Source organism: Aedes albopictus, chromosome 3 (assembly GCF_035046485.1).
Source record: "Aedes albopictus strain Foshan chromosome 3, AalbF5, whole genome shotgun sequence".
Classification (NCBI taxonomy): Eukaryota; Metazoa; Arthropoda; class Insecta; order Diptera; family Culicidae; genus Aedes; species Aedes albopictus.
Window position 1 is genome coordinate 96718425 of NC_085138.1, and position 14129 is coordinate 96732553.

The 14129-nt window shown below is 34.6% G+C and overlaps 1 protein-coding gene across 1 annotated transcript; it reads right to left on the reverse strand.

The window, feature by feature from the left end:
• Positions 1-605: 605 nt before the first annotated feature.
• On the reverse strand, positions 606-12479 carry LOC115260722 (uncharacterized). Its single transcript, XM_062842594.1, has 4 exons — positions 7181-12479; positions 6911-7124; positions 1729-2232; positions 606-1659 (listed from the first exon to the last, which is right to left on the reverse strand). The coding sequence occupies exons 1-4, from the start codon at positions 7289-7291 to the stop codon at positions 692-694; spliced, it is 1797 nt and encodes a 598-aa protein (XP_062698578.1). The 5' UTR covers positions 7292-12479; the 3' UTR covers positions 606-691.
• Positions 12480-14129: the final 1650 nt, after the last annotated feature.

The following is a 14129-nucleotide window of genomic DNA, read 5'->3' on the forward strand; positions in this document are numbered from 1 at the left end:
ATGTATTGGAGGCTTTTCAAGTAAACAAAAATCACTTTCATAAATTTTCATACGATGTCAAAAATTTTGCTTTGGTTGTATATATTGAAAAAAATATTTCAATCGCTTTAACTTTCCTTCTTGTGTAAAAAATTCAGTTGAGTCAAATGTTTTTCAAAGATCAAGATATTAATAATGAATGTTCAAAGTTTCGTTAAATTACGTTAACTATACCCTGAGATATAACACTTTTAAAAATAGCTCTCAGAAAAGAAGAATTTTGCTGAAATTGCTCTAACTTAATGTAGGGTTAGCCGGCAAAGCCCAATTTTGTACAAATTATAGTTTAGCTGGGACAAATCGCAGTGAAAATTTGAGAATTTTTGATGAACCATAATAACCAAAAAGTTATAGCTCATTGAAAATTTTTTGAGACGAATAAAATTTGCCTATCTCAAACATTTTGTCTACCCCCTGTATAAATATATATATATATATATATATATATATATATTTTTTTCTTTATTATCGAGATTTTCAGCCCTTGGCTATATATAATATATATATATATATATATATATATATATATCTTAAGTGATTTCTTCCCAGTAATGTAGCTATTTGGATGCGAATGAGACATTTTAGGAAATATATTTCGAATATACACATTTTGCACACATTTTTATTTGAAAAATAACATACTATAATATACTTAAAAATGCAATTTCGAAATAGGTTGACGCGTATACTCCGTTGTTGTGTCTCGCATGAGACTCCACACATAATCACCCATCATTTTCGATGTTGCTTGGCACTGATATCGTTGCTCCATATGTTTTATATCTTGATGAAAACGTTCGCCTTGTTCCTCTGAGTATACACCCATATTTTCTTTAAATTTATCCAAATGAGAATGAAGAATGTGCACCTTTAGTGACATTCGACACCCCATGGTTTCAAAATTTTTCATCAGTTCATGTACTATGGCCTCATATCTTGGATCACGATTATTCCCTAAAAATCCTTGAACTATATCTCGAAAGCTTTTCCAGGCTGCCTTTTCTTTCTCATTCAATAATTTCGGAAACGATTCCGATTTTATAAGTTTTTTTACTTGTGGTCCTGTAAAAACACCGGCAGTTATTTTTGCCTCGGAAAGTTTCGGAAACAGTTTTGTTATAAACTTAAATGATTCCGAATCCTTATTCAATGCTTTCACGAATTGCTTAATCAAACCAAGTTTTATATGAAGAGGTGGCATTAAAATTTTTTCCATGTTCACTACTGGATCGTTTTTAACATTTTTTTCGCCGATTTTGTATTGGGCTCTGATTTCCCAATTTTTAATTTTATAGTGGTTCTCTGTGTCTCTGCTGTCCCACAGGCACAGGAAACAAGGGAATTTAGTATACCCTCCTTGTAATCCAATTAGGAAACCAATCATTTTAAAGTCGCCTATTACCTCCCAACCAAATTTTTCATACTGAATTTTGTTGAATAACAATTTTGTTGTGGCATAACTTTCTTTCAGGAGAATGGAGTGTGCAATGGGTAGAGATGGGTACTGCTCGCTTTTTACGCGGTTGTGCAGTAGCACAACCTTCAAACTTTTTGAAGAGCCATCAATAAAGAGCCGCCAGTCTCTTACAATCAATGGAATGCCGATTTCAGAAAATAGACCTGCAAAAAAAGAGATACAGTTTTCTTCGTTTTGATGCTGTTGTCATCCGAATAGATAGAAATACCCACCCTCGATATCTCTACAAAAGCAAATTCCATCTTCGCTGGTGTAATAGGAGGAAAACTCTTCATCGCGAGTTCTCTGGGATGTTATTCTGACGGATTCATCCAGCAAACTCCATTGCTTCAGCCTAGATAACAATAATTCGCTTTTGTTTTTAGGGAGTGCAAGGTCACGAATCAAATCATTTATTTCCGTTTGATTCGGATAATGTGGAATATTGAGCACTCCTCCTTGAAGTTGTAAAGACTCACTACTTGGGACAGAACTTCCACTAACTGTCGATATTGTAGTGGTACTAACAGCCGTTTCACAGGTACGTTGAGGTATGGGGCGTTCAGCGGAATGTGGAATTGGCGCACGTGATGAAGGGATATCAGGGTAAGTTGACTTTTTTTGACCACTAGCCAAATTCACAACACAAAAATAACAGTCGGTTTGATGATTTGAAGGTGAATGCCAAATCCGAGGCACAGCAAATTCCATTAATCTGTTTTCTCCTTGGTACCAACCTGAAATTTGTTTGAATATTTGTATTTGAATAATTGAGAATTTAAAAGGAATCAATAAATAGTAAATATAACATAAACATTCTGCTAACAGTTTTTGATGGTATAAAAATTGTACAAGATTTTGTTATGACAAGTATGAAATAGTTTTCATTCTTTCCTGAGTAAATCTATAATACAACACATAGAAATATTTAAAAATGGTAATGCTGCTCAGAGAAGATTTAAGTTTTACAAATTTCTAAAATGACTAATAAATAATACCTTTTCTCCCAAAAATATTTCAAACCTGAAGTGCTTATCTTGATATACCATATTGCGTTGAAAATACATGTTTTACCATACTAAAGTTTTACGATACTTGATACATTTTGTATTCATCCAAATAAAATGTGGGTCATTCCATGTCAAATCGACAAATTTTTCATATGTTTTTGCCACTAATCTTTCAAATACTAATTTATATATTCTAGTTGAATAGAGCCTGCCTTAAAAAACTCTCAGCTCGATTTCTAACACTCGGAGATCATTCGTTCAATCCACAACAAAATTTGAATTTTTAATTATTTTTGAAAAAATCTCGTAAAACGCAATATGCATTCACTCATATCTGGTCAGCCAGAAGTCACTCTGTTTATCTTTTTATGTCCCTAAAAAGCTTTTTCTGCGTAGAATCTGATAGAAATAATCACAACACGGATTTCTTGAAATTTATCTATCATTTATGTGTTTTAATCCTATTTTGAAAGATTTCTCAAAAACACCCCTCTTTTTTGTCGATTTTTTAATTTTAAAAGATTTTTTTGACAGTTTCCCATCTTTTCCGCTTCTTTGTACAGAGTAATATTTGTATTAACAACGATAGACAATTTTAAAGTAGTGCTTCGAGTATTTAGGGAAATGTGAACCTACAGTATGACATTCATTGGTTAATATTATTATCGTCATGTATTACATATATTATATCACCTATCGAGCATATCATTCGTAATAGTAAAAAAACTAAATTACATAAACATTTAATCAATATAATTAATATACTACCCTAAACAAGTTTGATATTGTTGTGGGATTGAATTTTCAACTTACTAGACCAACATGTGAGAGGAGCACCTGTTGGTCTAGACTCTAGATCTTATCAAAAATTCACTCTAATACATGACAAATGTTTAGTCTTTGAAATCACCATAAAGAAATGTTTTCCATCCTCCACCCAACCATTCGAACAAACGCTCTAGTCGTAATTGTACATTGATTCTCCTCTGAGCTACACTGCCTGTAATCGCTGAACAGTCCCAACGGACTCCTATAATGAACTGGCATAGATAGAACAATGATAAACAATAATAAGATGTTGTGCTTATAGTTCTACCGTAGATAAAGTAGAAATAAAAGTCAGTATTGTGAACTATCTGTTTCAATTGAGGGGCCCCCAGATACATAGTGGCTTAAGTGACATTTTGGTCAATTTTTAGTTGATTATAGACAAATATTCATCAGACTTCATGCTTTTCAGCACTATTTTTAGATGTAACGTCAACTAGAAAAAACAGTAATTGGGAGAAAATTTAGTTAATTTTGGAACTCTTAAACAATTTGTATTGGAAGAAAAACTTTTGAGCTTAGTGGGTTTTGCGCAGAGTTTGGTGCCTACACGGTACAGTTCCTACCTTTCAACATGGTGCTCCCAGTTTAGTCCTACTGAAGGCAAAGTTTCAACTGTTGTTTTGTCTTTTTTGTACTTTTTTTCAGGAGTGAGCACCCATGATGTTAAAATGAACTGAATTAATCGGTGCCGTAACAGTCTGTTTACGGTTAGGATAAATTTAGGCGCGTAAGATTTTTAATGGTACGCTGATCCTATAACTTTTCTCTAATAACGAAGATTTCTTCATGATGAAAATATTTATATTTATATTGTTTTTTATTTATTGGTCTGTTTTTTAGACTACTGTCATCTATATATGTAAGGGATTCTGATTTTGAAACAGTTAAACGCAATAAATGACTATTATAAGTAAACAACTGAATATTATTCAATAGGAGCTAATTTTTCTGATAACTCGAAACCCAACTTTTACAATATCCCACGAAGGTTATACTTATTTTACTCTGTACAAATAAGCGAAAAAAGTGGGAAACTCTCAGAAAAATCTTTTAAAATTGAAAAATCGAGAAATAAAAGGGGTGTTCTTGAGATATCTATCAAAATCGGATTAAAACGTATAAATTTGAGAGAAATGTCAGGAAAACCATATTGAGATTATTTTTATCAGATTCTACACAGAAAAACCTTTTTAGAGACATAAAAAGATAAGCGGTATGATTCCTGGCTGATCAGAAATCAGTAAATACGTAATGCGATTTACGGATTTTTTTCAAAAATAATCAAAATTTAAAAATAGTGTGTAGGTTGAACGGATAATCTCCGAGTGTTACAAATCGAGCTGAGGCCATTATAAGCCATTTCCGACCTGCTGAAATTACTTTGAACATTACTTGGAATATCATGTGCCAATCGATTTGTCGATTTGGTATGGAATGACCCATGTTACATTTCATTTTATTCCTCTTTCATACAATAATTCTCTTTCATTGAAACATCACCCTGGTGGTTTTCTTCGGAACTCCAGTGGCAATCACTTTACACCCACCGAAATCTCTGGGTTGCCTTTCAATTAATTTTGCTGAGTTTAGGATGGAAGTTAGCTTTACCTGAAACTTATCACAACCAAAAAATCGGCCCAATCAAATACAAGGCAGCTAAAAATTTGCGGTGTGCAGAACATCAAAGTTACTTTAGGAATTCAATTGCATTCATCTTCAAAGTGTATACAGTCGAAACTAAGTATGTAAAATTTTCTAAGAAATCTCAGGAAGAATTCCTCAACAATTCTCTAGTAGCACTCAAGAAGACATTTCTGTGAAAGATTAAAAATTATCTTAAAAAAAAAATAAAGACATATATGAGAGAATTAAAAAAATGGCTGCCTTGTAAAAACCGAGAGCATGCATCTTGACTTCTTTGTGGTATTGTTGGAAAATACATTAGAAGTAGGGTAGATGATGATGAATGGGCCAGTCCAAAAACTGATCATGGTTGGACCAATTTTGAAAACCCAAAATAATGTATTGTTTTCTTAAAAACTCAAACTACACTCTCACTAATGACAAAATATGACTCTTTCTTCATTGAAATCACATCGGTTTTAATTAAATTACCGCCAAATATTTAAATTATTAATGGTTTTAGAAAGGCTTTCTAGAAGCCCTAGTGGAGCACCAAAAATGCTCAGTTTGTAGCATCGAGAACATAGAAATTCTTTTTCATTTCCTGATCTTTTTTCGTTATTCTATTGCAAAAATATCTAACCTTCTTTGGCGGTTGACCGACATTTGTCCGAAAACCAGTACCCCGAAAGAAGTTTCTCCGAAAGTTTTTCCCTCGAAAAACGATTCCCCGAATGAACCGTTTCCCCGAATGGACCGTTTCCCCGAAATATTTTTGAATGCAGTTTATTTATGAAAATACCGAAACGGTGTAATCTTGGTTGGACCAAACCATTACACCGTTGGTTACTAGGTCCGGCTTAGTTTGTTTACAGTTTTCTTTGCGCGCGATGTCAATTTCAAAACGTTCGTCGGTCTCAAAATGAAGTGGAAGAGTTTTGAAATTGCAAATATTTGATCTCTACGTACATTATATCAAATAACAGAGCCTTTGCCATCGCGCCCCGACCGTATGGATAGCTGCTCGTCCTGAAATTCGCCCAGTACACCGAGGCTCCCGAAGTTTCATCATTTTAATATCATATCCGGATTCCGTGCGCGGTATCTGCGGCCCGCTACCGATCGTTTGGCCAACCGAAAGCCTCGTACATTAATTGGTTATCACTTCTTGCAACACCGATTCGTTTCGGAACGACAATGCTGACCTGAAGTCCAATTTTCGCTGCGATTCACAAGGAATAAGAAAAGGTTAGTCGAAAAAATGTCTTCATGTTTCGTTGGTTCATCCATGATCATTTATTTGGTCCAACCATAAGCAGCAATGGTCCACCAAGATCAGAATCTTTTGCTCATAAAAGTTAATTTATAAAATAAATGTGCTAGTTATTTCATGCTTCTATGTCGTTTTTTGAAAATTAGATGAGTAAAGCTTTCAGCGAATCACAACTTGGCTGTATAAAATTGGCTACTTTATATATAAAAGAGGCTTCTATTATGACTAAGTGTTGGAATCAACGAAATTGGTCCATTCATCATCATAGACCCAACTACTGTTTTGTTTTTGGTTCAAATACCAGAAATTTTTCGAGTGAAATAAAAACAGATTTCTGACACAACCATTTGTTAGAAAAAGCAGTAAAACGTAAACATATGAATAAGTTATAGAACGTCTATTCTGCCCTTTTAAGCATATCTGAACTATGTTGAATTCAATGCAAGTAGCATTTTTCTCAGTTACAAAGCCATTTAAAATTAATTGGATTTTTGTTTTCATCAGGTTTCATAGCTTAATATAGCACAATAACGTTATGTATCTTTCTGACATTGATTTTAAAATATTGTTTTTGTTAGAGCGAATGGGTCAACCTCGTTGAAAAACAACATGGTACAGATACGCTTAGAATGGCAGTATTGTATAGATAAAAAAATCATTCTAAATTAAATACTGTACCATGCAACCGTCTTGTGCAATTATGACAGGCATAATGTGGCACCCACTGTTTATCTTGATGTTCGACTTCGATGTTGAAATATTGCTTGTATGCTTCATATAACTTGGTATCTTTTCGCAATGTATGTTTGGTTGTTGTCCTGGTAATAAAGTAACCACAAATGTAACAAAAATCATCTGGATGATGATTGCAGTCATCAGATCGCCAAAGCATCTGAAAAAGTGAACAGAAATTTAGCTAAAGCTTTTCAAGCACATTTAGTAATTTACCTCTGGTTTGCCATTGTCAACAGGCCGTAATTTCTGATTAACACTTGATGCAACGTTTTCTGAAGTATGATCGACGATCTGTTCAGCTGCTGCCACTTGTTGTTCTTCCATATCTGAAGTTGAAACCCTTCGAGCATCACCAGTTGCAGAGACATTTGTGCGACTTAGACCAGATCCGCTTGGTCCAGCATACAGGGTTGGAGCTTGTGATGAAGGAATATTTGGATAAATATTTAAGTTCCTCCCGCGAAAGATTTTTGCCAAACAAAAATAACAGTCATTTTGATGGCTAGTTGGCTGACTCCAAATTCTTGGCCTGTCAAATTTCAACCTTGCTGATCTATCTTTTGCTGGTTCTTTGAAGAGAAAACATATTATATTTTTTTTTGTTTCTATTGAAAAATAAGCTAGAAAGCTCAAATGCGGTATCAAAATTTCAACAGGGCATAATTGCTTTTGAAGACGGCCTTTTCTGTCAAGTCGTATTTCAGTCCTACCTAAAATCCATAGCCACTATATAAAAGAGGTTTATACTAATTCTAGTAGAAAGAATTTTTAAATAAATTCATTATTTAGATGGCTGAAAGCATCTCTACTTTTCAAATAGTGAATTGTATAGTAGGGCTAAAGTACGACCTACGGCTTTAAAATAGAGTTGTTTTCAAAAGCAATTGGTCAGGGTTCTGCTAAACCGAACTATTTACCATATGAAAACCATCGATGGTGGCAAACATACTAGACCTAACTGATAAGAAAGTTGTTCATCCCAATTAATTGTGAACTATATTACTAACATTCTGTAGAAGAAATTCGTACCCACAACACATACGGAAATTGTTTTCCGGCAATTTACGGATAAAAACAGTGGAAATTATTCAAAATGGCAAATAGTTCGGTTTATCAGAACTCCAACAAATTACGCGCGTTTGAAATATTGTTACTAATAAAATTGTCAATTTATCTAAAACCTACTAAGCAATCCAACAGCACAACTCTGACAAACGAAATGTGGAACCCAATATTTGTCTTGGTTTTTGATTTCCAGGCCAAAATATTCTTGGTATGCTTGTCTTAATTTAGCTCCATCAGAAATTGAACACTTTTTCACACGGGAGCTTATAAACTCTCCACAGACGTAGCAAAATGAGTCAGGTGAGTGGAGACATTCGGTCGATGACATTTTTTTTTGTATTTCAGTTCTAGGCACTTTGGATTCTTATTACTAAGCACACTTGAACTCAAGTACAACTACTGATTCAGAAACAGAAACTGTAATTTTGCCGAGCAAAGCATTCGTATAAGGACTGTATCGAAAAGTTATTAGCAATGATGAAAACGGCTTCAAAAGATTAGGTTCAACATACAAGTAATTTGATGTTTAACCTTTCGCTGATCGCGCTGTTGTATTGTGTAAAACTCGCTTAAAAAAGCTCGTTCGTTGTACACAGCAACAGCGCGGTGCTGCAGAGGACGGCTGATCGCGCGATAGCTGAACGGTTAACTGGATGATCGACTGTACGTTGGATAATATTTTTGGGTTTTTGGCATCTCAGTCTGATTTATTGGACCTTAAGAACCGAAACGTCGGACTAAGAAAACATATAGTTGTTTTTGATTGACCAAATCAGACTGAGATGCCAAATACCCAAAAATAGTAATTTGATGTTTAGAAATATAGTATAAATCATTGAAAAAGAAATCGAACTGCAACTTTCTAGAAATAGTCATTTTACTTGAGCTTTGCTCGAAAACTAAACACATGTTTTAAAAATTCGGCACAAAAAAATTAATTTGCAAAAAAAATGTGGAAGCAAGTATAAGAAAAAACAAAAATCCGGCTCATTAAGCAAATACATACATAGGTACAATTCTCACGATCACCAAGGACAATTTCCTCTGAATTTTAAAGTATTTCGAATCACTGAAAATAACGCATTTTTCAGGTATTCAGTTTGATGGTGTTCCATCTAATCACGTTGATGTCAATTAAAATTATACAAAGCGAAAAAACCTTTTTTTATTATTCGATGTACATAATAGAGGAGTAGTTATAGCAAAGAACTAAATTTACGCTTTTTTTACAGTCCGATAATAAGTTGATGATGTTTTTTGTATAGAAAATATCTATTTCGAAAACCGGTGTTATGTAATATATAAAGTGTGCGTAATCCCCAACAAGATGTTTTTTCCACATTTTTTTCATTACAAATTTTACTCGCTACAAACTATTTAATTGCGAGGAAATATTTTAAGAAACCGAATTTTGATCAGATTTTTATTTTGTGACATGCATTAATCTATCCATACTTCAATAATACTTAAGATTCTAAAATAAAGAAATGTTGGACTCATATTTAACTAAATCGTAAAGATTTGCTAGTAGAACCGAAATAAAAAGACTTATTTAATTCAGTGTTGAGATATAACGTCATAAACATTGCTAATTATTTTACGATACAATCCATATAAAAGCTTTTTTCTTATATAAACTGGTTTACTTAACTTTACTTAACAATAAAAACAAATCAAATCGTAAGTGGGGTGATAAATCTACTTTTTTGTGTTTAATAATTCAGTCTTAAAATGTAGAACTTCAGTTGCTGATTGGATTTAAATGGTATTCTGTAAGTCATAACAATTCGAATTTTAATTCTCGAGTTGTTTCTGAAAAGCAGGTTTGGAAAAATGTGCAAAAATGTTGTTTTGTAAGAAATTTTAGTATTTTCTATCTGTTCCTAGATTCCAAACCAGGCATGCATTGTGTTTTTATGTTGTTTTGTACAATTCACTATTAAAACACAATTTTTTTGAACTAGAAATCAATTAAAAAAATATCTGTTTTTTTATTCGGACGCAGTAACGTTTTGTGTTCAACGTTTGATTTCAGCGTTCTTTTCGAATACTTTTTATATTAGCGACGCACTTAGAACAGCTAAAACGACATGGAATATTAGAAGTAATCAGCCAAAATAATTCATAACAAACACTGCGCAACATTTTTTAGGCTATCGAAAGTAAACAAAATTTTATCATTGGTTCCTGAGCATCAACCAAACAGCCCAAAGTATCAAATGCAACAAAACCATATTTGAGTTTTAAAAGTTTACAACGGAATTTTGTTTTAGACAAAAATTATTTTCTTTAGATGAAAGTTGGCCATGTCCAGTAACATTTTCATTCTTTCGGAGTACTGTTCGGCTGTCTAAATCTCGGTAGAAATAAACCGAGATTAAGCTTTTAAAAATAATTGTATCTTTTTCTGTAAAAAATAAACTTTTTATGATATCGACACGCTTGAATTAATTTAATGTTAAAGAAAATGATCAAAACTTTAAAATATTCGCGTATTTTTTGCACTGTGAAATAAAAACAACCGTAACTTTGTTATCGGCGCGAAGAATCACGACCACGAGTCCGACTGAGACAAAGATTCGAATAGCACTAGGCAGTGCGGTGTTGCATTGTTGATCTACTCGTAAGCCATTATCACACACTATCGCATGATTCCATATAGGGTTGGTGTTCGAGAATTCGCCATGTAGCAGTATTCGCCACCCTGTATTATTCAGCCTTTCGCTGTATAGATCGATATGAATGATTTTTTTGTAAAGTAAAACACATCCAAATGATATGAAAACGCTGGATGCTTTGGATGCTTTAAGTTTACTCAAAAAAATTAAGAATAAAAAAGTTTTCATAAAATTTTAGCTCCATAAATCAGTATTGCCACTCCTGCTCCAGTATTCACCACCCTCCATAAGAATTGCTTGGGGGCAGCGAATATTGGAACACCTACCCTATCGCATTATTCTCTACCATCTATATCGAATTCTTGATAGGGAGAAGTACCGTAAAACGGGGTAACATTGATCAGCGGGGAACCTTTGATCACCTTGACTATTCTTCAGGAAAAATCAAATCTTGAACATTCCACGACAAAAATCAAGGTGAGTTACACCGCTAATCAATGTTACCCAGTTTTACGGTAATTATTGCTGCATAATTGTGTGACATCCGTCGTAGGAAACAATCGCAGCACATTTAGTGATGATATTAGTAATGGAAGGAAATAGAAGAAGAAAGGGGGGATCCATAAAGTACGTCACGCTTATAAGGGGGAGGGTGGGCTCGGAAAATATATCAAATATACGAAAACCTCGCACGAATGGGGGAGAGTGGCTAAAAGTCCTAAATTGTGCATGACGTACTAAATGGATGCTCCTTAACATAAATCATGTCCATTTAGAATCCGTACACACGGAATCACGAATATCTCTGGAATAAACTGGCTTGTGAAAATGTCAACCTTTCAAAACATGCATATTTTAGAGCGCCTTCATGAAAAAATATCATTAAAATTATTACTTTTATTTTTTAATTTTACTAATGTAAACTTCCTTCAAAAGTTGTCTAACTGTAAAATTTGTAGTATCAAGCTTTTTTGGAAACATATTTTATAGTGCAGTGTCCGGAGTCGGTTTTCCTGTCTTTCTTAGATTCCTAATCGTTTTGACCAGTATTTTTTTCAGTTATGGAAATGGGGGCGTTTGAATGGATGTAGTATATTGGAGACTATGAAAGAGTTATTTTGAAAAACACTACTCAATTTTTGCGTTGCCTCTGAAAATCTTTCGACTGTAGTGACAACTTTCGAATCCAAGCCAAATCTTCTTTGGTCCTTTGCGGTGTTTTAAAAATTGCTAGTGATTTCTGAGGCTTTAGATCTTGTACAATTTTGAGTTGATCATCATGTTGTTACTAAAACGGTGTCCAAAGGAGGACTACCCGCCATGCCATGATATTCGTAGTAAATTTCTCCATGAACACGAACTCCAATCGGCAGGGGACATCTTCTCATGTCATGATCAATAACATTTGAGCGCGTAACAAATGATAGTTTTGGCGATATTTAAGCTTTTTGCTATAGTCGCGCTTGAAAATGTTGAATTTTCAAGGCGTTTGTGCTAGATTTTTTTGTTCGTCTTATTTTCATTCTGGTATATCTTTTGATTCGTTGTACGAAAACCGGTGAAATTTTCACCATTAAAAGAGGAATAGTTTATGAGTAAACTAAGCGTGTCACTAGAAAATATGCAGCGCGTACGGATTCTAAGTGGACAATGCAAACACTTACACACTTGATCTTCCGTAGATTTTCTCACAGAAAATCAGAGTTTTGTTACATGAAACTTTAAAGCTTAGAATGAATATTTAGATCTTGAATACATTTTAGAGAGGATTCCGTTTGGCGTGTTTGGTGTTTGTGGTGACGTTCCAATGAACTTCTCGTATATAAATTCCAACTTTTGAAGATAAATATATATATATATATATATATATATATATATATATATATATATATATATATATATGAAGATACGGTATTTTGTGAATTTATTTTATGTTTTTTAAAAACTTAAAAGAAGCGAATACACCTTGAGGATAAATTCAAGAAGACTGTTCATATACTATGATGTATCCGGGAGATGCTTTTCTTGAAGGCATACTGATTTTAAAATATTTATAGGAAGATACAGTATTTTCTGAAAATAGATCTTAAAAATATAAGGTAGAATTCAATTTCATTATACTTACAATCCCAGATACTATTTAAATTGCATACTTGAAAAAAGAAGAATCGGTTGAGAGACAACTAAATTAAAGTGGAAAGTTGATAAGCTTGTTTTAACCCTTAATCACAAGGGACAAGACATTTCTGCCAGAGATCCTGTGGAGTTCCGTGGCCTCCGGGTGCCCAGCGTTGGGTAAAACTATAATTTCTGGTTTTACTAGACTACACACGGAATTGTGCAAATTTTGAGGTGTCGCATGATGGGATTCTTTTGGAATCAAAAATTGGCCATTTCTGTCGGAGACCCTGTGGTCCCCAGAACTTGTTCCGTGTCCACCGGGTGCCCAGCATTGGGTAAAACTATAGTTTTTGGTTCTATTGGATTACACACGGAATTGTGCAAATTTTGAGGTGTCGCATGATGGGGCTCTTTCACCATCGAAAATTGACCATTTCTGTCAGATACCCTGTGGTCCCCTGAACCTGTTCCGTGGCCACCGGGTGCCCAGCATTGGGTAGAACAATAATTTTTGGTTCTACTGGATTACACACGGAATTATGCAAATTTTGAGGTGTCGCATGACGGGGTTCTTTTATCATCGAAAATTGACCATTTCTGCCAGATACCCTGGGGTCCCCTGAACCTGTTCCGTGGCCACCGGGTGTCCAGCATTGGGTAAATCTATAATTTTTGGTTCTATTGGATTACACACGGAATTGTGCAAATTTTGAGGTGTCGCATGATGGGGTTCTTTCATCATCGAAAATTGACCATTTCTGCCAGTTACCCTGGGGTCCCCTGAACCTGTTCCGTGGCCTCCGGGTGCCCAGCGTTGGGTAAAACTATAATTTCTGGTTCTACTAGACTACACACGGAATTGTGCAAATTTTGAGGTGTCGCATGATGGGGTTATTTTGGAATCAAAAATTGGCCATTTCTGTCGGAGACCCTGTGGTCCTCAGAACTTGTTCCGTGTCCACCGGGTGCCCAGCATTGGGTAAAACTATAATTTTTGGTTCTATTGGATTACACACGGAATTATGCAAATTTTGAGGTGTCGCATGATGGGGTTCTTTTATCATCGAAAATTTACCATTTCTGCCAGATACCCTGGGGTCCCCTGAACCTGTTCCATGGCCACCGGGTGTCCAGCATTGGGTAAATCTATAATTTTTGGTTCTATTGGATTACACACGGAATTATGCAAATTTTGAGGTGTCGCATGATGGGGTTCTTTTATCATCGAAAATTGACCATTTCTGCCAGATACCCTGGGGTCCCCTGAACCTGTTCCATGGCCACCGGGTGTCCAGCATTGGGTAAATCTATAATTTTTGGTTCTATTGGATTACACACGGAATTATGCAAATTTTGAG